The sequence below is a fragment of the Euwallacea similis genome, chromosome 5, assembly GCF_039881205.1.
Source record: "Euwallacea similis isolate ESF13 chromosome 5, ESF131.1, whole genome shotgun sequence".
Lineage (NCBI taxonomy): Eukaryota > Metazoa > Arthropoda > Insecta > Coleoptera > Curculionidae > Euwallacea > Euwallacea similis.
Window position 1 is genome coordinate 1,146,406 of NC_089613.1, and position 23,357 is coordinate 1,169,762.

At 35.9% G+C, this 23,357-nt stretch overlaps 3 protein-coding genes across 11 annotated transcripts in view; 1 reads left to right on the top strand and 2 right to left on the bottom strand.

Moving 5' to 3' along the window:
• Pkcdelta (Protein kinase C delta) overlaps window positions 1-7,869 on the bottom strand; it is a 31,563-nt gene extending 23,694 nt beyond the window's left edge. The window contains exons 1-5 of one of the 3 annotated variants that reach the window (XM_066390118.1): window positions 7,567-7,869; window positions 7,080-7,285; window positions 6,579-6,694; window positions 6,433-6,518; window positions 3,109-3,238 (exon numbers count right to left, since the gene is read on the bottom strand). In XM_066390118.1, coding sequence (XP_066246215.1) covers window positions 3,109-3,238; window positions 6,433-6,518; window positions 6,579-6,694; window positions 7,080-7,285; window positions 7,567-7,710 — 682 coding nt within the window. In that variant the 5' untranslated portion in view covers window positions 7,711-7,869. Of the gene's footprint in view, window positions 1-3,108; window positions 3,239-6,432; window positions 6,519-6,578; window positions 6,695-6,753; window positions 6,828-7,079; window positions 7,286-7,566 lie in introns of those variants that run through there. The other 2 variants (XM_066390120.1, XM_066390121.1) reach the window with 2 other exon arrangements.
• A 3,080-nt stretch (window positions 7,870-10,949) lies between these two features.
• RpL37a (ribosomal protein L37a) lies at window positions 10,950-11,867 on the top strand. The gene is made up of 3 exons (XM_066390130.1): window positions 10,950-11,015; window positions 11,277-11,412; window positions 11,695-11,867. Exons 1-3 carry the CDS (start codon window positions 11,013-11,015, stop codon window positions 11,826-11,828), a joined length of 273 nt encoding a protein of 90 aa, XP_066246227.1. The 5' UTR covers window positions 10,950-11,012; the 3' UTR covers window positions 11,829-11,867.
• A 1,366-nt stretch (window positions 11,868-13,233) lies between these two features.
• The window catches only part of LOC136408901 (uncharacterized), a 33,277-nt gene continuing 23,153 nt past the window's right edge, over window positions 13,234-23,357 (bottom strand). For 4 of the 7 annotated variants that reach the window (XM_066390112.1, XM_066390109.1, XM_066390115.1 and 1 more), the window contains 6 exons: window positions 18,206-20,749; window positions 15,051-15,262; window positions 14,552-15,001; window positions 14,313-14,500; window positions 13,897-14,105; window positions 13,234-13,836 (listed from right to left, as the gene is read on the bottom strand). In XM_066390112.1, the coding sequence (XP_066246209.1) occupies window positions 13,694-13,836; window positions 13,897-14,105; window positions 14,313-14,500; window positions 14,552-15,001; window positions 15,051-15,262; window positions 18,206-20,749 (3,746 nt within the window). In that variant the 3' untranslated portion in view covers window positions 13,234-13,693. The remainder of the gene's footprint in view (window positions 13,837-13,896; window positions 14,106-14,312; window positions 14,501-14,551; window positions 15,002-15,050; window positions 15,263-18,205; window positions 20,750-23,357) is intronic. The other 3 variants (XM_066390111.1, XM_066390110.1, XM_066390113.1) reach the window with 3 other exon arrangements.

The window sequence follows — 23,357 nt, forward strand, 5'->3', positions numbered from 1 at the left end:
GACTGATGCGGTTGGGGGAAGTTAATAAGTTGCATTAATAATGCAAAAACCTTCTTTCTCTGATAACCCATGAGAGTACGCGCTCCCAGAATGAGTTAACATTCATGTTAGGATCACTCCCAGGTGTGCATACATTTCTGACTACAAGGAGGAATTGAATTCAGACAAAATTGAAATATATAACAATAAAAAAAAACAGGTAAATAGAGATTGCCCCTGGACTTAGTCCAGCGTTTTCTGCAATAGATTTTATTGGACCTTTGCAGCGAAATAGTTTTATCTTCGCATTGGCATCGATACGGATGGCCAGTCGCATCGTGAACTATGCCCTAAATGCGAAAAACATTGACCCTTATCTACAGACCTTAAATAATTAATCTAATCTAGGCTAGCGTTGGTAAAACTCCTTTGACCCTTGCTTATAGACGTTAAACATTTAGGCTAACATTCGACACACTTCTGCTATGTGGGCTATCGAACGTTATTGGTGTACAGTGTCCTCACAGGACATTAGATATTTAATTTAAATGATTGGGTTATGAAGCAATTTTATCCTAAAACTGACTATTTCCGCTCAAATAAAATTCAATATTTGCATTCATTTTCATTGCGAGCCATAAATAAAATATTTATACCTCCCCTACTGGATAGAGACATAACTGGATATTGTTCCCTCTATCGATATTCGTGCATTTCACTTGAAAACGCGACTATTCTGTGTGGATGGAATAATGAATAACAATCCATTTTCGAAAATTATTAAATTTGTATCTATTACTTTTCATACAAATTTTATTACCTAACCTGTGCGTCCGAGCCCTTAGTAAAGAATAAACTACTAGTATGTGAGGCATTAATTCATTTTTGACATTTGAACTATTTTATAAAAAAAAGTTTATTTTGGAATTTTATAAAGCGCAAAGTTCTGTTGTATGGTCAACGATTGACCCATATTGCTACTGACGCTGAATTTTAACCATTTGGAAAGTCCTATCACTTATTCGTATTAGAAAAAAGTTCTATTATAGTATACAGTGCGGCACTAATCCCCCCTCCCCGTTAACTTTTTAACAATTTTTTTTTTTTAATTTCAAAAGCAGCATCAAATAAGACAAAAAATACTATCATTTGACCCATATTACAATTTTAAAAAATCGACCATTTTACGCTAGCGGTGATGTAAGCAACATTTTAAAAAATTTTAAAATGTCAGAAGATGGTATTTTTTTGTCCTATTTAATGCTGCTTTTGAATTTTTTAGAAATAACAATTTGTTAAAAAGTGAACGGGGTTGGGGTGACAATTTACAGATGCACGATATACAGTCTGTCCCAGATAAGGATGAACCACATGAATATCTCAGAAAGGGTAATAGATATAAAATCCCTTTTTTTTTTATTAGAAAGTTGCGCAATTCAAAGCAAATTAATAATTTGTTTTTAGTTGCTAAATTCCGAATGCTTACAAAGATATCTGGAAAAAAACGAATTTAGAGCTTTTCGTTTTTTGCAAACAACTCTTATAGGGTTACAGTTAGAGGAATGAAAGTTTTACATTATTAAAACACTTCTCTGAGAATTTTTTAGAAACGTTGCCATTTTTCTTGTTAAGTCTTTACTTTCAGAGATAAATTGTTAAACTTTTGATTTTCATAAAGGCGCAATATTGAATATTTACGTTTTCAAAATTTTCATAAAATTCACTTTTCAGTCATCTATTACATTTAGTATTTTTCCCAGAAAAATGCTATGAGTTTTAGCTATTAGAACATTTTTGGATAAGTTGGTTATGATTTTAACTTATAGCAATAGTACACAATAAATAAATAAATAAATGTTATGAAAACGGCGAAAAGAGCATATTTATGTTTGGACAATAATGGTAGTTTATTTAAACATTTGTTATAATTTGAAATTTCTATTCCATCGAAATATAGCCGTATTGTTATTATTAAAAACAATTTAATTTCACCGATTTGTTTCTTATTTATGTTGATTTCAGAAATATGCCTAAGTAAATATAATTATGCGCATATCAAAGAAATTTAAGGATTTCCAACTTTAAAATATTTTTTACGGTTCCATAGCACTTATTTATTTATTTATTGTGTACCATTGCTATAAGTCAATATCATATCCGACTTAACAAAAAAAAATTTAATGGCTATAACTCATGGAGTTTTTGTGAAAAATACTAAATGTAATAGATAGCTGAAAAAGAAATTTTATAACGATTTAAAAAATACAAATATTCGATATTGCACGTATGAAAATAGAAATTTTAACAATATCTCCGAAAATAAGGATTTAACAAGAAAACTCGCAACACTCATCAAAGTTCTCAAAAAAGACTTTTAATAATGTAAAACTTTCATTCCTCTAACCGTAACCGTATAAGTTATTTCCAAAAAAACAAAAACTGCCAAATTCGTTTTTTTTCGGATATCTTCGTAACCATTCGCAATTTAGTCGGTCTAAACACAGATTATTAATTTGTTGTAATTGCGCAACTTTTCCCTGATTTAAACGATTTTGTATCTATTAGTGTCTCCGAGATCCCCACGCCGTTCATCCTTATCTGGAACACACTGTATAGTAGATATGGGAATTGTAAAAGTCATGTGATTTCGACGACTTTTCATGCTTGACATTAATCCGCGTTAGTTTTTCCGAAGAATAATACTCAGAATGTCTAAAGTTTCATAAAAGTATTATTCGCGGTCCTAGCCGGAGTCCGGCCCTGAAGGCATTAGCTCGGTAACCGGTATGCTAGATGTATTCCTTCACAAAGCATACCGCCCAACTGGAATTTGTTAAACCTTATTTCTTTTTGAAATCACACATTTCAACCCTAAACCATGTCCCAGACAAACAACACGCATACACCAGGCAAATAGCAGCTATATTATTCCCTACGTAATCACTTTATGCATATGATCGTTTGCTGTTTGCGTAAATTAATGTTATCTTAGTGTTCGTACCGCATAATCGTACACATAATCAAGACAAGAGAGACATGTACATAAACAGGGGTGCAAAGGGCACAGTTCATCCCGGTTTTGGCAAAATATTTCAGGTTTATATTTTAAGTAAACTTAGGGTAACTTACCTTCGCATTTCAATCCCTGCCTGTAGAGGCCGTAAAGCAAGGAGCCGCAATGATCACAAAATGTAGGGGACATGTAATTGTGCACCCGGAAGCGATGGGGAACATCGATTTTGAAGCGTTCTCTAAGGTACTATAAACAAAAAAAATCCATTTTTTTTCATGTTTACGGCCCTTTAAAAGTGATTTTCTTTGCTGTATCTCTCTAACTTTATCATCAAGGGTCAATAATTAATTTAATTCGCGTTAAAAGAAATATTACTTCACTAAGAGGTATTCCAAAATTAATGAAGCTTCCAAAATGAAGTTTTAGCCATTCTGTCAATAATTATTTTCTTTTTACCTTCTTCGGGGCAGCCTCATTTAATGATCAGAAAAAAAAACGATTGATTGGGTACCTGACGTCACCCGAATTAATCTAAAGTTGACGCAAATGACACACCTTATACACTGATGAATTTTAGACCTTCCCTGTCCAGTCTAAAGGACGCTTCCCTCTTGCAAAATTTCACAAGCTTATTATATTAACTGTACAAATTATGTAATTATAAAGTAATTTCGACCAAATATAGCACTAGTGATGCCCTCATACGGTATACATACTGATAAATTATTAACTTCCTGTCCAGTCTAAATGATACTTTCGTCTTGAGTTATTTCACAAAACCTATTGATTGGGTATAACCAGGTATACACCATATTAGAGGCATCATTTGCGACAACTTTGATTGACTTCGGGTCGCTCTAGAAACCCGATAAATCGGTTTTTTTCTAATCAATAAATTAGAGCTTCCCCTCTTCATCTCATTGAACATCGCCTGACGTTAAGTAAAGACAAAACACTCAGACAAGCCTTCTTAAGGCTGGTTTCTTTTGAGCAAAAATAATATTTTCGCCCCTTTAAAAACAGCCTAGTTGGCTTAAACATCATCATCCTCTCCAAAACAAAGTAAACATTTAAAAGGACATATGAAAAAAAAGAAATAAAATGCAATTTATTTGTTTTTTTGCTACTCATTGGGAAACCGCCCTTAATGCGAAGCCTTTACTGGGAAATCCTTTAAGGTTAAGAGACCCGTAAAAAGCGGGGTTTGCATGTATTAGAAAGAGATGGATTAATGAAGGAATGTCCATGATATGCCGCAACTGGCTGGATTAGCTTAACGTGTCTAAAGCTTAAGTCGTTTCTTCTCAATAGCCGTATTGATCCATGTGTCCAAACTGCATTTAAACTGCGACGTCATTATTCAATTCCACGAAAACAGTTTTGAAAATGACATATTGACAGTTCAATCAATTTTATTCCTACTGGTTCAAACACATGTCTTAAATGCTGTTGAAAACGATTTTAAAACAGTCGTATGCGACGTCAACAGTTAACATAAAAATACACTTTTTTTAAACAATTTCAAACCGTATTAGCAGGGTTAGTCTACGGTCAAATGTGCGTCCACTGGAGATGTGCTGCAAATTTAAATGTATGAGCGTTAAGTTGTCGAAGTTTTCTCAAGTTTACATTTTTTATTAAATTGGACACAGAGGTTTCATTTCCATAGAAACTAGGTTCTAATGAAAGCACTTCAATAATTTAACGCATAGGGCCAAATTATGAATATACTGTTAACTTTAACTCCAAACTATTTTCCGTGGAAACAACGAGTTTAGCCAATGAACTCAATGTTTCTATAGAATATGCTCAGTAGGGAATTTGACACTACATTAATAATTCAGTCCTTTGCGCCACTCGCGCAACGCTTATCACTTAAATCCATTAATTTTAACTAGTCAAAACGTTTATCCATTATTTGAATACATATCCTGGGATGCGCCTTGCCTTAAACCAGAATTGTAAACAGTCCCATATGTGCATTTTACTTTTCAATAAGTATTAGGCGAATGAGCATTAAGTTTCAAAAAAATGTGAAATAAAATTATCATTATTAATGCATCTAAAATGTCGGACATACTGAGTGACACGAATACATAGAACAGTTATTGATATATACAATTGTCCAACTATCATTTCGTCCATTACTATTGAGTGCATCGATGTAAGTCAATGTTTCTATCTAAGGAGCCTACATTGTAGAAATGCGAAAAGTAAAATTTCGTGGTCAGAATCCAGTATCTTGTTGGCTAAAGAGGACTTTGCCAACCCTAAGTAACTTTCTATTCGCTTTATCCCTTTCCGCACGAACCGCTCTGTGACGCGTCTATGTAGTGAAACAAAATCACATACAAGCGACTGAATGGTATTACTCAAGAGCGTAACGAAGTCTGTCTGTGGGACTTTATAGTCTTTACTATTACCAATACTAGTTACTAACCCAAAAGGGATAATCACGATTACGATAAAACGTTCATTCACAATAAGCTTTCCTTCACCATCCTAGCAAGAATCCTTTCTGTCTATTTCATTAAAAATTACCCTGGATCAGACAGAGACGAAATATGTACCTTAAGGGTGATTACCTTTCGAGTCCTAATTATCGAAAAATGCTAAAATTTTCCTTTTCGTCGTCACAGTCGACCTAATTACTTAGATAATAATAGGTCAAACAAAATCAATGACAAATATTAACTATCAAACCAATTCACCTTTTCTTTTCTTATTAACGGAAACGTCACCCTTAATAACGCATTTTAGAAAGAAAATAATGTGTTATTATTAAAAAACCTTGCCTTAGGTGGTGAACTTAAAGTGTTGATTACGCTGCTCACTATTTACTATCAAATATCAACCTAACAGGTACTTTGATTTCAAACATGTCTCTGATATGTGAATGCCTACTTGAGATTTTTTTTTAATGATTACTCTTTATCTGGCAAGGACGCAATACGCCGGTTGAGTGTAATACAAAGAGATGAATAGATGAAGAGATGCTTTACATAAGCGTCCTTTACGAAGCAACTATCTAAATAAGGTGTATTTTTAGTACAAGGGCAAATAGCTTTCAACAGTTTTAATATTTTATTAATTTTAATATTGTTTATTAACCCAGAAAAATTAAGCTAACGCTTTTCTCTCTGGAGAAATAAAATATTCAGAAGTCTGCTGTCATTACGTTTCAGTTAAAATTAATGAGATTTATCCTTAGTTAAGTAGGTCCAAAACTGTAATTATAGTTCTTCATCAAATACTCTCTTAATGAAGAGAAAGCTACTCGAAAACAAACTGATGAAAACGTAATTTCCTCAGTTCTCTTAATGCGGGAAGTTTGGAAGTTTATCTTCGAACAAGCATTGGAAAGTAAAATGCTTTTTGTCTAATTTTCTGATTAAGTTTTTTCTGAGTTTTTATGCATTTAATACCTAAAAAATACTTACTATAGTGCTTTCTGAGTTAATTCCGGAGCCGGAACATTTGCCCAAAAGTTTGTCGTGACACTTTTTGTGTACCGCAGTCTGGCAGCCTAAAAAAAACATTAAAAATTGTTCCAATATGAGAAAACAAAGCGAATCTGACTACCCACTTTGACATTGATATCCCTGCTTGCCGAAACCCCATAAGAAGTCTTTGCAGAAGGCGCAGAAGGTGGGCTGCCGAAAGAATTTCGCAACGAATTTGTGGCCTTTAACCGAATGGACCCTAAGAAATAAAACACTCTTATTAGATTGGAAAGCATGAGACTTCTTTCGCACTTGTACCTTTTGGGAAATATTTTTCTAAATTTGTCAAAGGTATATATATTATTGCACATAACTTTTTACTGTATATCACACAACACTTATGTAGTCCAAAGTAAGTACTCGACTATTCCTAATTTGCGAGCAGTTATTTTTCAGAAATGACTGACTAATTGTAACTTCTAAAATCTGAAGCTAACTGGTTTAATCGGAGTCGTTTTAATTAAAACCACATCCGATCGTATATGAGGATTGATTAAATTGTATTTTGTTTTGGTTATACGAATAATGTGTATCTCTTATATGTATGAAAGCTCTACATATGCATTAGAGCATCGGAAATTTACCTTTGATGTTTAACAGCTCCTCTCCGCCTATTGATGGCCCTTCCGAAAATCTGCGAAAACTCGTCTTCCTCGCTACTCATAGAGGCATTGGACATCAGGGGCCTCACTGAGCTACTCCTTGAGCTGGGAAGTTCTCCACCATCCAGGCTTTGGGATATCATCAGGGGATTGTGACGACGGGGAGGGCGAGATTTATTGCTGCTTACCTGATACAGAAAGACATTAACAATTTCCTCTGTTCTACGCAAACTTTAATGATGTGAAGTAGATGAGAAAACTAACATAAGAATCTTTGGCTTGCGCGATAATGATGGCATAATTTTTATCTAAATGAAGCTAGTGTATACTAAAATCGCACTAATCCTAGATAATAAAGGGATCAGCCTCTACAATGTATTTGCGTATGCATAACATCGAGACGCAAAACATTATCTGTCTGACTTTACTGCTGTCTTAAGAGGAAGCTTTAGCGTACTCTGAAACCCACCTTGGTGGACACCAATTCAGTGTATCCAGCCATTTCAGGACACCTAGGAGAGCGCCCATTATGCCTCTTCCTCTCATGCGGATTCCTCCTGTCCCCACTTTTGCTCTTCCTCTGCCTGTTCACTGATCCCCCAGTGAACATCATCTTGCAATCTCAGATTAGAAGTATTTCCAATAAATCTCTTAAAAACAGAACTTCGTGAGGGAGCTTATCCCAATGCATTTCGCTATTTTCAGGGGCAGTTTGGTGGTAGAAAATCGGGTTTGGTTCTAGTTTTGCGAGGGCGCATTGCGAGGGGGCGACCCGCAGTCATTCTGAAACAATGTTTTCCAATGGAAACAACGAAACGGCTGATAACAATCAACAAATTAAAAAGTGATTTATTTTATTTTGCCTCTCGAAAATAATCGAAATTAATAAAATCGGGGCGGCGTGCCAAAACAAGCAATTTGATGGAGGAGCACGTCGAAAAATAGCTTGTAGAAATGATACAATCACGTTCTGCTGGTTAATGAAATAATTAAAAGATACATTAGATATTCAAGTTATTCAATAGTGAAAATTAAAGGATTTAAATCTCAATAAGATTGATCCTGTTTCAGCAGTTCAGTTGCGTAAGTTTAGAATAAGGTAGTTGCTCAATATTCAGTGTTTTCATGAACTCGAACGAATAAATTTAACCACAAGAATGTAATTCATGAATCTTAAAAATATATCTGTTAATGAATGGTAAAATGGCCAGTCAAGTAATACGCCACTGACTTCTTACGTGATATTTTCAGAAAATGTAGAAGGAAACACGAAAGGTTTGTTGATTAGTACCAGTCATAGTTTTTTAGATTCTATTAGAAATGATTCGTAACGTGTGTAAAATTACCACTCATGTGATACACTCAGTGAAATTCTCAGGAAATAAAAAATAATCTGTTATGTTTAACTAGTTGAGACTACAATAGAGTAGGTGAATACATTTTCGAGTAATAAAATCCTCAAAAAGTTTTTTTTTTTAACTTCAGTTTCAGTGATTCGAAATGTTTATGATACTGCCACTCTTGTGATACGTCACTGGCTTATATGAAATTCTCAGGTAAAATAGATGGAGAATGAGATTGTCGATGGTTAAAATTGCATTGACGTAGGTGAATCCATTTTTAGAAATTAAATTTGAAAGTCGTAATTTTTTTAGTAAACTCAAGATTCCGTTAGAAGTGATTCATATATTTTTTAAAATTGACAATAGTGCGATAAATCTCTAGGTTCTGTGAAATTCGCGGGAAATATGAAAGCCAGTATGGTCATCTCCACGATCAAAACCGCTGTGGTGCAGATAAATGCATTTTCGATTCATATCTGCAATTTCCCAAAAATTAATTTTTATGTACTCCACTTTCGACTAAAAGTGATTCGAAGTGCTTGTGAAATTTCTATTTGTGTGATACGCTCATGACCCTGGCTAATGTGAAATTTTCAGAAAATATAGACGAATAATGACGTTTTCACTGGTTAAGGTAACAGGTAACATATGTAGATGAATGTGTTTTCGAGTAATAAAATTTCCAATAAGAATTTTTTGAAAACTTTGGTTTCTGCGTCAAGTAATTCTTAATGCTTGTCATAGTTCCACGTTTGTATTACACCACTACCTTATATGAAATTCCCAGGAAAAAAAATAGAAAAAAAAGTATAATATTTTCAATGGCAATGGCGTAGATGAAGCCGTTTTCAGTTTTAGTGTCATTTTTTAATAAACTCAAATTTTAATTAGAAATGTTTCGATATATATCTACAAAATTTGAATTTACTGGTTCTCCTTGGGTGCGACTTTTCGAACTTCTATTAACTTCGTAGTAAAATAATTTCTATCGAAATGGAGAGATTATCTTACCGCAAAGTTAATAGAAGTTTAGCAAATTGAGCCTAAAGATACCAAAATTCAACAGATACTTTCTTGTTGGTTGGTGAATTTAAAACAAAAATGGTTGGAAAAAATCTCATTTTGCATCCCAGAAGAGGAATATGTTTTTTAATTAAAAATAAAAAATTTACCACAAAAGAATAGATTTCCCATCATAAAACTAAAGTTTGCGAAACAAACAGCTATTTAAAAACTAACAATTTTTTTCAGGCAACAAGTAGTGGGGAATGTGAACGGCGACGCCAAGATGCATAAATCGATTGGAAACAGAAGTTATTCATTTGTTTTCTGGTGATATTGGGGCTAGGGGTTTTCAATTAACATTTTACTTCATTTGCGCGTTCTTCAACCAAAATATGTAAACATTGTCAACATTTGAAAAATCGGTAAGTGTAAGTTTTTTAATGCATAGATGGAGTAGTGTAACATAAATATGGAAAAATATTTTTAGTATGGTGGGAAAAACACTTTCCTAACTATTTTTAACTAAACCTGACAAATTAAGAGTTAAAAGCAGCGTACGTGTTAAATTATGATTTTCCTATGCATTTAAAAATTCGTGATCTAAATAGAGGGAACCTCTTAAAGCGCTTATTATTAGGTAGGATCTGAAAAAACTATTAATTATTTTAAATCTACACCACCTATATTATACCTACTATTTCCTGATAAACAATGTTCTTCTAAAAGAACACAAAAGTGAGATCAATGAGCGTCTCTCACAATGATAAATCACTGGAAAATGACTGACTAAAGTTCGACAAACGATGTGCAAATCGTCCCCACATTACTACTGATGCACACTCGCGCGCACTTTACACTTCACCTCAATCCAAACGCCTAAAATACCTCTGACAAATCAATACACCACATTATGAGACTTTCCACAAATCCTGAAAGAATAATACTTAGAAGGTCCTTTAAAATGGTTAAAACCCTGAGTAGATATTTACTGTTTCCAGCAAGTTCATTTCGCCAGAGCTGTGTGCCTGTGCGGCCAGTGTTTATATGTCGGATTGGTCTGGTATTTATTTTTAGAAATTTTAGTTGATCCCGAGATCGTTCTCAAACATATTAACGAATATCTCGAAACCATAATTGTCAGGCTATGGAGCACAATTTTTATTTATTTTATTTCATTCTAAAATATTTCTTAAAAAGAATAATGATTATAATAATAATAATAATAATAATAATAATAATAACAATAATAATAATAAAAAATAATTTTTACGTAAAATTGCAAAATGCCCATTGTTTCGTTTTAACGCGCTCTGTAACCAGTAACTATATTTCGTGTTGTAATTGACGGCTAATTTATTAATAAAGCAAATTGATGAAAGTCTAAGCCGTAAAATGAATGTATTAAAATCAACTGAACGAAAGTTTATGTATGCTTTTCTGATTGTCTACATTTTTTACTTACCCTCATCGATATACCAGGCAAAATCTCAAGTTTCAATTCTGAAACGTCATTAGCGTCATATCATTTGACGTTCGCTACTTCTTCTTAAGTTGTACTTTTTGCAAAATGGTGGGTAAATTTCTTTTAGTAAAGATTTCCGTAAATATTTAAAGGATCTTTCAATGAAAAAAGAAAAATATTGCAGAAAATTCCCCAATTGTGGTCCCTTTTCAATACTCACAAGTATTTTTCCTAAAATTTCCCGTTAAATCTCGTACTCCGATGACGCGAAAACATAACCTATAAACAAAATTTTAGTTCACCCACTTTTGGGGCTTTTCTTCGGGAGGAATAGGTCTTTTATCATAGCTGAAAATTTTTCTCTTGTAGACAAAAGGTACGTCCAGTTTTGGTAAACGTCGCAACAAGACCCACACTCTGTGTAGGCGATGTGGAAGGTCCTCCTACCACATCCAGAAGTCGGTATGTGCTCAGTGTGGATATCCGTCGGCAAAAATGCGTTCATGTAAGTGTCCTACTTATTAAACTTAATCATGGAATATTTGATTTTCCAAAACAATGAATAAAGCCAAGATTATAGATTCCCATAACAAAATAATAGTGTAACGTAAGTTAAATCAGTTCCAACATACTCAACAGTTTATCTGTTTATGTAAGCAACATAAAGGTACTGTACGAAAGTTGCACAGCATGTTATATGTTAACATTACTATTTAACTGAAATCCACAAGTTGGGTTTTAAACAATAATATTTATTCTCCAAGTATGAAATTATTTCTTATTCCAGATAATTGGTCAATCAAAGCAAAGAGGAGGAAGACTACTGGAACTGGTCGACTTCGTCACCTGAAAATCATACGTAGACGCTTCAAGAATGGATTCAGGGAAGGTGGCAAGCCAGCACCCAAGAAATCTACATAGTTATTTAGGGTTTTTTCAATAAAAACTATTATTAATTAATATTTGTGTCTTTATAACCCAAACAAAAGTGTGTTTAAATACTGTTGTTGGCCTAACATAAGACGAATTGCTTACCTAAGGTATGTACTAGACTATTGAGTTTATCTTTGGGATCGAAATTTATCTTCATTTAAATAATAAACGGATTTTGCAGCCTATCACCTATATTTTTATAGGATTCAGCTTAGATTTTTAAATAAAATATACTTGAAAACAAATTATTCAAGTTACTATTTTGTCCACTTGAATAACAAATTAGTTAAAAATATAACTTTTCTGTTGATGTTCCTTATAGCCCACCCTCCTTTAACTTTTGGCACATTAGTCCAGACTGATTTCTATATTAGAAGGAAGAATAATTTAAAACAAATTTAATAATTATCCTGAAAAACTTATTTCAGTAGCTTTTTTTGGCAAATCAATCCTCTGCTGTTCGTAGAAACAAAAAACCTCACTTTAGGACGTCTTTGATTTCTTCAAGAAAATAATTAAATCCATGAACTGCAATGTCAAACCTCCACCATTCTATCAGGATCTTTTCGAATCATTGAAGGTAATTCTTTCACACATTTAAATTTTAAATAATAATATACTTTATTATTATGTAAAAAACTAGCAAAAGAGCAACATACCTCCAGAAAAACAAGTATATTAACGAAACTGTACGACAAATGCACAATATAATTTCGTTCTCTTTTTCCTATTATTTTAATGAATTCTCATGCAATCCTTAATACCACGAAAAACGTTGATTTAAATAAATATGGCAGTTCATATGCAATAGAAAGAAATGAGCAGATAAAGAACTGTTCGTAATAAACTACCCTTAAAGTAGGTTTCTCCGAACGTATCTAACTTTAATCCAGGAGCGGTTGGTTTTAGCAATATCTCGTTACATTATCAGACACCACTACTACGAATTTGAATAACCAACTCATAACCGATCATATAAATAGAGATTTGACTCCCAAACTGTATATTTTCAAAAGAATTTAGGGTCGTTTTCACAAATATTTTTCAAGCTTTATTCATTATTCTTCACTAATTACAATGTTTTGATAATTTTTAGGTAATAGAGGTTTTTTAAACTTTTTTCCACTATAAAAATGATGAATTTATTTACTTTTTAATGCAATATATGACAACAACAGTCTTTGGCAGAGGCAAAATTGGATTCACAAAATTGATATACATCAATAATCGACTACTGATCTTTAATCTCACAACCTATTTATTTTTCTTGCTACTAGAAATGCTAAAAAATGATACTTTCTCTTCTTCCTAGGAATGGAATATATCTATCGTGGTTTACACTTCTAAAACCTTAAGGAAAATGAAGTTTTAGGAATATAAATAAAACACATGATTATATATTAAAAAAATACTGTATGATATAATATACCTATAATTTATACAAAATCTGCGCCTTTAAGGCATTACTGAAAAAATCCCCTATTAGAGTATACAATATATACAGGGTCAACGTTGGCTCATTCATGTATTATTCCTCAGGGTGCAGGGATTTAGTATAATAATTTAAGGATTACGTTGTAGAGTGGAAATTCGAAATTAAAAGTTGAATTTGCGCTTAATATTGTGACCAAAATACCTGTTTTATGTATTAAATATTTTTTATTGAAAATACACCGAATACCCTCGGAAACAAGTATCACATTTTTTTTTATTAAGTATTGCGAGAATTAATCTCATACTTACACGTCTAGGTACAGGCTGGCTCAATTCAGTTAATTTCTGATATAAACCAAAAATTCAAAGTTGAGTCTGTGAATAATACATTCTTAAAATTTACGAAATTATTATAGAAGTTATGGAACACGTGATCCTATAGAAGGCCTTAAGGGCACACACCCTTCCACCCAGAAATTCGGCCTCTCCAGCATGCTTTTCCAGAGGTTCAGTTCCTTCCCGGTAGAGTCCATCCAATCCACCGATTTACCATAATGTTTGCCTATAGGAAGGAAGAATTTAAATTTTAAATTGAGGCTTGATTTGCTGTATAAACACATACCGGTTCCTAGGGAAAAGCGAACCATCCCCAAAAATTCGTTACTGGCAAGGCGATCGTGATCCCAGACTGTCAGTTCCAAGCTCCTCTCCGCAAGTTCTTGCAGTGTAACGTCATCATAGACGAAAGTATAGTTCCACACTGGATTTACGTTTTTCTTTATCACTGGAGTTTTCTGCTTGGCGTTGCGCCCCTTGTCGGGAAGAAGGTAACTAAAAACGAATGAAACAAACCTTAAAATGGCAAATTTTTTTAGTCTAAAGAAGAAATTCAGAAAAAAACTAAAAACAGTTATTAGGACGTGACAATAATACCAATCTCCGGAAATTTTAGTTATTCTATAAGAGAAAAAGTTATATGCTTTGCCGATTTGAAAGACTATTTACGTTCCCGATTTTAACTGAACCATCGATCGTTACCTCTTGCAGAACGGATCCGAAGTTCCATTGGCCTTGACAGCACTAAGTGCCTTGGCCTCCTTGACGAGAATATGCAGGGCCCCCCTCGACTTCTTCCCCTTCTTGTGCACCGTCATGTCCGGAGGGACGAACTTCAAACAAACTATTATATCGCCTTTAAACGATAGCATATCGTCGAACGGTTCGCTCTGAAAATCCACATTTTCACACTCAATTCTTATCTAAAATCCTCAACTTACTCTCTCCTGAAGATTGTACCACTTGGGCATCGGGTCATCGAAAACTTTATTTTCTAAAGCCATCGTGACTTCTCCGAGGAAATCGTTCCTTCCGAACATGTCTGAGTGCCAGACTGATATCCAGAGCGTGCGCAGCTCTAATTCATTAATCGACATGTGGAACTTGAGGCACTCATCAAAGACCGGATTCAGTGTATGTTTTTTCACTTTTGTTTTTCGTTTGCCTGACTTGGATTTATCCGGAAGTAAATACACTTTGACGTAAGGGTCCGATCTATTCCGTTTAACATCAACTGGCGCCAAATCTTTGCACTGTTTTATTTGGATTTCCAGCGCTCCCGCTTTGTAGTTGTACTGAAGACCGAACTCCACTTGACCACGAACTGTGACAGACCCATAACGGCCGTCATCCGCTCCAGAATAGACGCTAGCCATGGAATCTGACCTCAGCTGGAAAAAAATTATCATTTTCAAGTAATGGAGAGAAGGTTACACTTACTCCTAGGCTGGACAAACTGCTCCTAGTCTGGTTTAGAGACATTAGCCTATCCCCATCATCTTCATGATTGGACCACTCCTGACTGGAGAGTGAAGCTGTCTTCCTCCTGGATTCCAGAGCCACTGGACTGGGCGTGGTGTTTTTGCTACCACTTCTTGAAGTGAGCATCGGGGAGGAATGGGCTTCTGATAGGCTGATTTCATCTGGAAAGACTGTTTCTGATAAATATTCAATTTTGATGGCTTTGGATTTAAAATTATTGTTATTATGATTTATGAATTATCCCTCCCTGCGAAGATAATCGCAGTTCAGAGCTCCGGCTTAATGGATGACTTAAGTGTGACGTATACATGAATAAGTTCACCTTGATGGGAAGAAAATATCAAATGGTAGAAATGACTGCTGAGTTGGATAATTATTGCTCTGTGCATAAAAACCATTTTCAAGGGCAAACGAGTGCGTTGTACGTGGTGTTGAATTGCTGGGTCGCATGCTAGGCCCACGGTAATTAGAAAAAGCAAATCTAGCACGGATTCGTGGATGTACGTGCATATAAGTCGATCGTACTCAAATTTATCATATACATATGTAAATAAGACAATTCTAATCTTGTTTCTTCTAGTTAGTATGTTCTAGTCAAAAATCCTGACAATTTCTCCCTATATTGCTTAATTTTAATTAATTTAAAATATCAGTAATTAATTTCAAAGTTGCTCAATTCTGGATACATCATATCCAAAGAGGTCAATATGTAAACACCTTTCCTGGCTTACACATCGCTAAATCACAACATACGATTTTCCAATAAACTACCAAACAGAAATTCGACAATTTTATGCTTAAAACGCAGTTAAGCACTCTTAAAATTGATTTTTTTCTATTTTAATCAATGTATAAAATCAATTTCCGAAACATGCAAACATGCTACTCAGAGAACAAGAGACAATCGTACAAGTGTCAGTCCTTCAGATTTGACATTTGCGAGTTGTTTTCTTTTGTTTCGTCATAATTTGATATAAGTGGGAGTGGCATGGATTGAGGCTGTCGTCATATAAACCAATTAAACGAAAGCTTCGCTTGTTTGATCTATCCGCTGTATTCCGCTTTTGATTATTCAAAAAAAAAAAAAATGAAAGCAGGAGAGAGCGGAAATGTCGTATTATGCATTACCCTCATTTGATTAGTCTAAAATCGAATTTTAAGTCATGTTCCGTTCTTAGATATTTTTCATATGTTGACCTCATCAAGCTTAGACGTAGGTAATTTATTTTACTTACGTACGAGTTTTTTTTGTATTTTCTTTAATAAACCGTGTGTTCATTTACCATAGATGAATATAACCCGATTTGCCGATCATTTTAAGCTTCAAATGGCGAAATGCCCAGGCAAAAGTGTTGCAACAAGAAAGCCGAAGGTTAAAGGTTCTTTTCTTCAAACAACAATGGCCAACCAACGTCGAACGGGTTTCCAAATGTCGACCCACCTACATAACATGAACCGTATCGATTCTTACTGATCGGGCAGACATAATAAGAGATCCAGGGACGGCTTAAAAGAGAAAGAATTGCTGTTATCTAATAAACGGCAACTATATTGACCATTTAAGACTGAGACTTGGTAAAAGGGAAATTCTCGAACGGGTTACTTTCACGTTAATTCTTGTTACCCGAACCTTAAACTAGTTCCTTGTACGGATTCCCCTGAAGGCTTAAAAGACACGCAATAAACCGGATACTATACTAAAACGTAAATAAATCGGCTTCCATAGGTCCTGCTAAAGGTGGTCATCATAATTATCTTAACGATTTAATTGATAATTAAACCCAATTAGGCCTAATTACTGGAAGTCTTTTTTTGGCATTATTAGCTAGAAGTTAAAGTTTAGCCCAATATAAACATCGAGTACTTGGACGAATATGTCCCAATCTTGTTCGTAGTTCTCAACGCTTCGCTGATTCATTTGAATGATGTAATAACATGCATAAAACCGTTTAATTCCAGGTAAGTCGGTGCAAATAAATTCCCAATAGTAGAGAAAAGCGGGTAAGCTACCAGGAAAGGCCCCTGCCCTTTTCATAGGCCCATGGTTTCAAATTCCACTTAATTAAACTATAAGTAAATCGCGTTAATGAGCAAAATCGATACGACCTATTTTAGTATAGGGTCCCCTCACACACAAGAATTGCAATATAACAAAATTTTATAATGAAGAAAAATATGTAATGGTACCGACGGTACGAATAGTAATGATGGTACTAAGGCTAATTTCGCAATGTCTTTGTGTAAGTACTCGACGGACCGGTGCGCTTATTAATAACCGTAAGCAAACCATTTTTTGCCGTTGGTGCGTGAGAACTTTATGTTACCATAACAGTTCTTTTTTGCGCCATACGCTGCTTGATATGTTGTCTGATGTATGAATGGTAGGTGCCTCAATGAAAATATAGATAAGAAAATATTTCCAGTTAATTCCGGGTAAAAGGAAAAGGTGATAGGCGAACCATTTGATACTTCAACTGGTACACGACAATTTGAATAATGAGAGCGCTGCACGATGTCAACAAACAAATTTAAAGTCAACTTTTTTCGCTTTGAATTTTTCCATCGAAAAGCCACACTTACATATATTTGGAGTTCTCAACTAAAATTTGTAGTACTAAAGAAGACGTTGAATGACGTCAATAAACCGATAAATGTTAATAACAAATTATAACCTCACATGTCACATAACATTTCAAATTTAATTACTTAGTAGCAATGACACATTATTCCCGAACAAATCATGGCATAACACATATGTCAAATTGAATGTTATAACTCTTCATTTTGTTCACTAGAAGGCGCATTATTTTTTTTATAGCAAGTGCTATACGATTAATAATAGGGCCTTACTGCACAAACAACATTCCACACCACCCAACAACAATAATTACTTTTCTAGCGTTCTTAATAAGAGTTACGCAATTATCATTATTTGCTGCTATTCCCGACAATCGCGGCTGCTTTACATACAAAGCGGTTATGCTCCCATAATTCAACTAATGCGCAGAGCGAAATCCGAAAAGCCACGAAGCCATAAGGAGAGACATCTTACTTTGAAATAACCGTAACTCCAGTTAGATACAAACCACCACCTGATTGAAAATCCAACTCACCGCTGGCGATGTTTGATTGCAGCGACCTCCTGCCTCTCCTCTGATGGCTCGGCTGCAATCCCGGCGCACTGACGGCCCTCTTAGGCTGCGCAGGCGCGTGCTTTGCGAATCCGGGAGGACGGTAACGCGCACTTTTCACATTCTGTGCCAGAAAGTGATGACTCTGCGCCTTTTGCATGGCGGCTGCCAGGGACGTAGTTGGCAGGCGCGGGAGTGAATTTGTGGTCTGAGGCCCGGTTTGAAGGCTACGTGGCAACGTCGCCCGATTGTCCATCTCCTCCTCCTCATCCTCACCCTCGGCCCCCGAGCAGGAAGTGGCGTCGGGAACTGAAGAACGTCTTCTATTTGGTTTAGAGGCCCAAATGCGATCTTCAGAAGTGCTGCCACCTATGCTACCACAGCTGCGCACTCTATCTAGTTGTTCTCGGCTTAAAGAGGTGTGGCTGAAGAGTAAATCTCCTGCGGAGCGGCGCTTTGCTGCTATCGCAGAGGTGGAGCCATCTGTTGAGATTAACGAGAGCCTATTGCGTGAATCGCTGGCTAGTAGAGCAGACTCAAAACTCCCTCTCCAAGAAAATCGCTCACAGTCGCTGGCTTCTCTCTCCTCGGAGATCTCTGAGGCGCCTCCCATTGACTGATTTTTGGCTTCCCCCACTAAGAGATCATGCGACTGGCTTCGAGGCAGCAGTCCCAAATTGTCTGGGAGATTCGTATCTGAGGTGCTGCTGCTGTCCTCATCAGTGGTAGAAGCATTGCTGAGCTTCTGCTGTAGCCTCCGATGGTAAGTTCGCCCTTTGGGGCTATTAGAGGCGTGGCTCTCCCCACTGGACACTTCATGCATCAGCGCCACCAAGCGGCTCCCGATGTGATGCATCACTTTCTCGATTAACGGGGGAGAGTTGGTGGGCTCCGCCCGATTTTCAGTTGTAGCAATTTTTTCAAAACTGGCCATTAACTTTTGATACACAAATGCCGTCTCCTTATTCATCCCTTCAACACCCCCAATTCCCCCATCACCAGCATCTCCCTCCTCGTCTTCGGCACTATTATCGAACTTATTGATGATCTGCTTGCAGCTGTCGGAAATTTGCTGTTGCAAAGCAGATTTGCTGCAAGCCCCCTCTAGATCACTACTCGTATAATCACTGGAATCGTACGAGTCGCTCCAAGTGTCTTCACTGCTTAGATATTCTACTATTTCCCGGACTTGATCATCCCGAATACCCGGCACTGTTTTCATTAGCCTAGTCAGTTCGTTTTCGAAATAGACGAGTTGTGCAGGCTTGCAGCGGTTCCGCATGCGTGGTGATGGTTTCGGAGAGGTTCGATCATTTAAATTGGGCGTTGCTGGTTTCACCATGGTCTTAAAAAACTGTCGCATTTTGCTCATCATTAAATTGGTCTCTTCATCTGAGCTCCAGTTGTTGAAACTGTCTTTCCTCGTGAGGCTGGTATTGGGCGGCAACGATTCTGAAGTTTTTTCAAATCTTTTTTCCTCAATAAAAACAGTTTTCTCCTGTGGATCTTTCAGCAAATCATCGCAGCTGCCCACAAAGCCGCTGTCGCGACTTTGTTGATTAGGATTTGAAGAGGTCAAGTTGGTGCCCACTATCGCAGCATCTTGATGAGGCTGAGGCGTTTTATTCCGATCGTCGTCAACATCTGAATCACTCCTCTCCTCTTGAGTAGTTTCGAGGTTCTTAATATCCGGTTTTTTAGACTTCTTCCTTTTCACTGTATCGAACTGCGCGTCTGACTTATCAAAACCGTTCACTTCATCGAAAGTATCAGAATCGGAACTTGAAGAATCTTCTGAGTCATTCTGTGCCTCCATTTGCTGTGGATCACTAACGGCCAAATCTGGATTTCCCAAGAGATTGTCCAGAGAATTAGAGTGGGACCTCCCTGTCCCTCTAGCACGCACCAGTCTTTTTCTGCGCTGCTCTGGACTGGGCTTCCCTTCACTATCACTGCCCACGCTCCCATCAGAATCTCTTCTCTCAGAGGTGAATCCCATGAATCCGCTCAAAAAGTATTTTTCCAGTCGCGAAGAAGCGAGTTCTTCGGAATTCTCATTGGAGTTCTCTTCATTTCCCCCAAGGGATTCCATGCCCTCCGAATAAATGCTGCTGGTCTCGGAAAATGCATCGTCTCTACTAGCGGCTGCCGGCCCATCTCCCAACCCATAAAAAAAGTATTTTTCCAAATCTGTAGCACTAGCAGGACGGTCTTTTTTGGTTCTGCGAGGCGCCTGTTCGATTTCACTGTCCTCGCAGCTCTCCTCAACGATCGTATGCAGAGTGAAGTCGATAGCGGTTCGATGGTAACCTCTTAGCTCATCCTCCTGGTCCACCACGGCGGAGCACGTGAGAGTAACCTCTTCTCCAGAGGAGGAGTTTTCTTCGGTGGGAAAATCGTCGTCGTCATAACTGAGGTTCTCAACCCACGAATCATCATCTGCTAAGCCCTCTTCGAAAGCGCTTAATGTTTCAGCCGAGGTTATCACAGTTACGTCACCGTCGAGGTTCAACTGGGATGGACCCTCTGAAACAAGAAAAGAAGCTTTGAGTTGTGAACTTAAAGTAAACATTGAGGGTGTCCCTTTAGTATGGGTTCTAATTATGGTGAACAGAAGGCGAATTCGGGCAACCGCACCAGTGCAGCAATATGGACGATTTTATCAAGTGTCCCTGTTATGTTATGACGTTTAATAACATATTAGGCGCAGATAGCTTTCACCTGCCATAATGTCGCCCTGGTGCGGGTGTCCGAATACACCATCTATAACCGTAACCAGAAGCACATGCAAAAGAAAACGGTCATTGAGGATTTTTTTATACCAATAATATATTTAAGTTGGATAATAAACCCATATCGACTGAAGGCGATACAGAACAGGATTACTTTGAAGGAAATGTTAATGTGACAATTTGTTTAAAAACACTTCAAAACTCAACTGAATTTCGATGTTACTGATTTCTTTAATGAATGCTATAACTTAGGAGAACATCTAATAGATGGCTTTCAGTTAGAGTGACCTACTTATTTTTATTTTTATATTTTTTTTGTGTGGGATGATGTTAATTTTGCTGTATTAGATTCCTTCAGATGAGGTTCACGAGAAAAATGGAAATTCCAACATTTCATCTCTTTAAACGACTGGTTAAGTAGGATAAAATTCGAACGTTTGTGCGGATACTGAATCTGACTGCCTAAAAAAGTGAAACCAAGTTCATGAATTGGACGAAATCGGTACAAAAGAGAAAGTCTGCAACGACCGCCTTCTACAATGCAGTAGTTACTTGTCTTAGGTAAGTAGCAAAATTTTTTCTTTATACAAATCTTTCTTCTCCTCACCTTTTGAACTACAGCATTAAATAGTGATTCACAAACAAATAGTCTATAGGTATCTCACTATAATGGTTGCTAGCAAAAAAAGGGAAATCCACCTAACAACTCTTCCCAATATATATACATTTAATTGCCGTTGCATAAACATTAGTAGTAATTAAACTGGTTAACTTTTCGAATGGAATAATTGGCGTTTCTCAAGAGTGCATTTCAGAATTGATTGCAAGAAAATCAAATGCGCAGGGAGTGATTTTTAGAAATGTGAGAAGCCGTAACATGTGATCGGTTTATACTATAGAACGCTTATCAATAAAACCAATTGAAACTGATAAGTACGGAATCCTACACATTTGGGCCTGTGAAATAACAGTGAAGGTTTCGTGGGGCCTGTGTTTGCGGAGCAAACATGCAAATAAATTATGCTAACATTAACAGCAAACAAAGAATTATTGCGTAAAACAAAGTTAAGGAAAGTTTAAGAATTCGCTATTTTGGTATAAATAAGTAGAAGATTTTGTGCATTTCAGAACTCACAAATTTGTGATCAATTATCTATTATGTGTGAAAGTAAAGAGTCATGAACGTTGTTTATAACTTTGCTTGTAGAAGGCCTTACGGTATATGAGGAAGGTATCTATTAGCTGAAATTGTGCATCGAGCAAAAGGTCTATTCCAAAACGTTGTGAAGATATCGAAACTATAAATATTCGATACAGGCGAAGAGAGGAACCTCACTATTATACTTCATTTGAGAATAATACTAATCTAGTAGACTGTGGAAAATGATAGATGAATATACATGCAGTGTGTCCAAGAGAAGAATGTCCAGCATGTATCTCGTAAACGGTAATAGATACAGACTTGGTTAAATGGGAGAACATTTCGATTTTTTCGAAATATTGTAAAACCGAAAATAATCTTTCAGATCTATTTGTATCATAAAACTCCTCCCTTGAATACGCAATTTTTCTCTTAGTTAGCCAAGTCTATACTACAATTTACAAGACATCCTCATCTTAGACACGTTGAATATGATTTAGTGTTGTATACCGTTTTCCTTCATATGACTTATGAGCTGTACCTTCACAAAAGGTTGTAAAGTTTTTTGTGTTTCGCAGCGATATGATATTTCTGATATGATTCAATCTCTTGTTAGAGAAGCATCAAACAATATGTTTCTTATACGGAATAAAATAATTCATTTTAGTTATGGGACAAACTTGTCACCGAAACATTCGTAAAGGTTTTTCGACCGAACTCTTAGTAAAGGGTGAGTTTTATTTTTAGTTGGTTTTAACTGAGAGTAATGTGCAATTTCACCCCTACTTGTGCATGAAGCGTTATTCCCAAATAGAATAAAAGAACAGAAGCAAATCATGTATAAGTCTATTGGGTCGTATGATTTATTGTACAGTCTAAGTATTTCCATCCATAAAATCATACAGTCTTTTTCGCACTTCAATTATCAGAAACTCGAAAAGATCTTTGCCTAATTGGCTTATTACACAATGACTAATTGTTCTCTATATTATTAATGTCGTAATGAATGAATAAGTTGTAGTTTACATGTGAAATAATACATTAATGAAAGTGTTTTTACTATGGCCTTTCATGCAAGCGAATCGCGATTTAAAGGGACTCTTCGTAGATTATTAATCGTTGATCAATTATATACTTTTTATTACTGAAATTCAAAACATGTTTGGGACTTCTTTGCAAACAATAGGCTTTAACTATTAATTACTGACTTTAATTGCCAAAGTTTTTCCTTAATTTACTATACATTCTGTTATTAACTGAT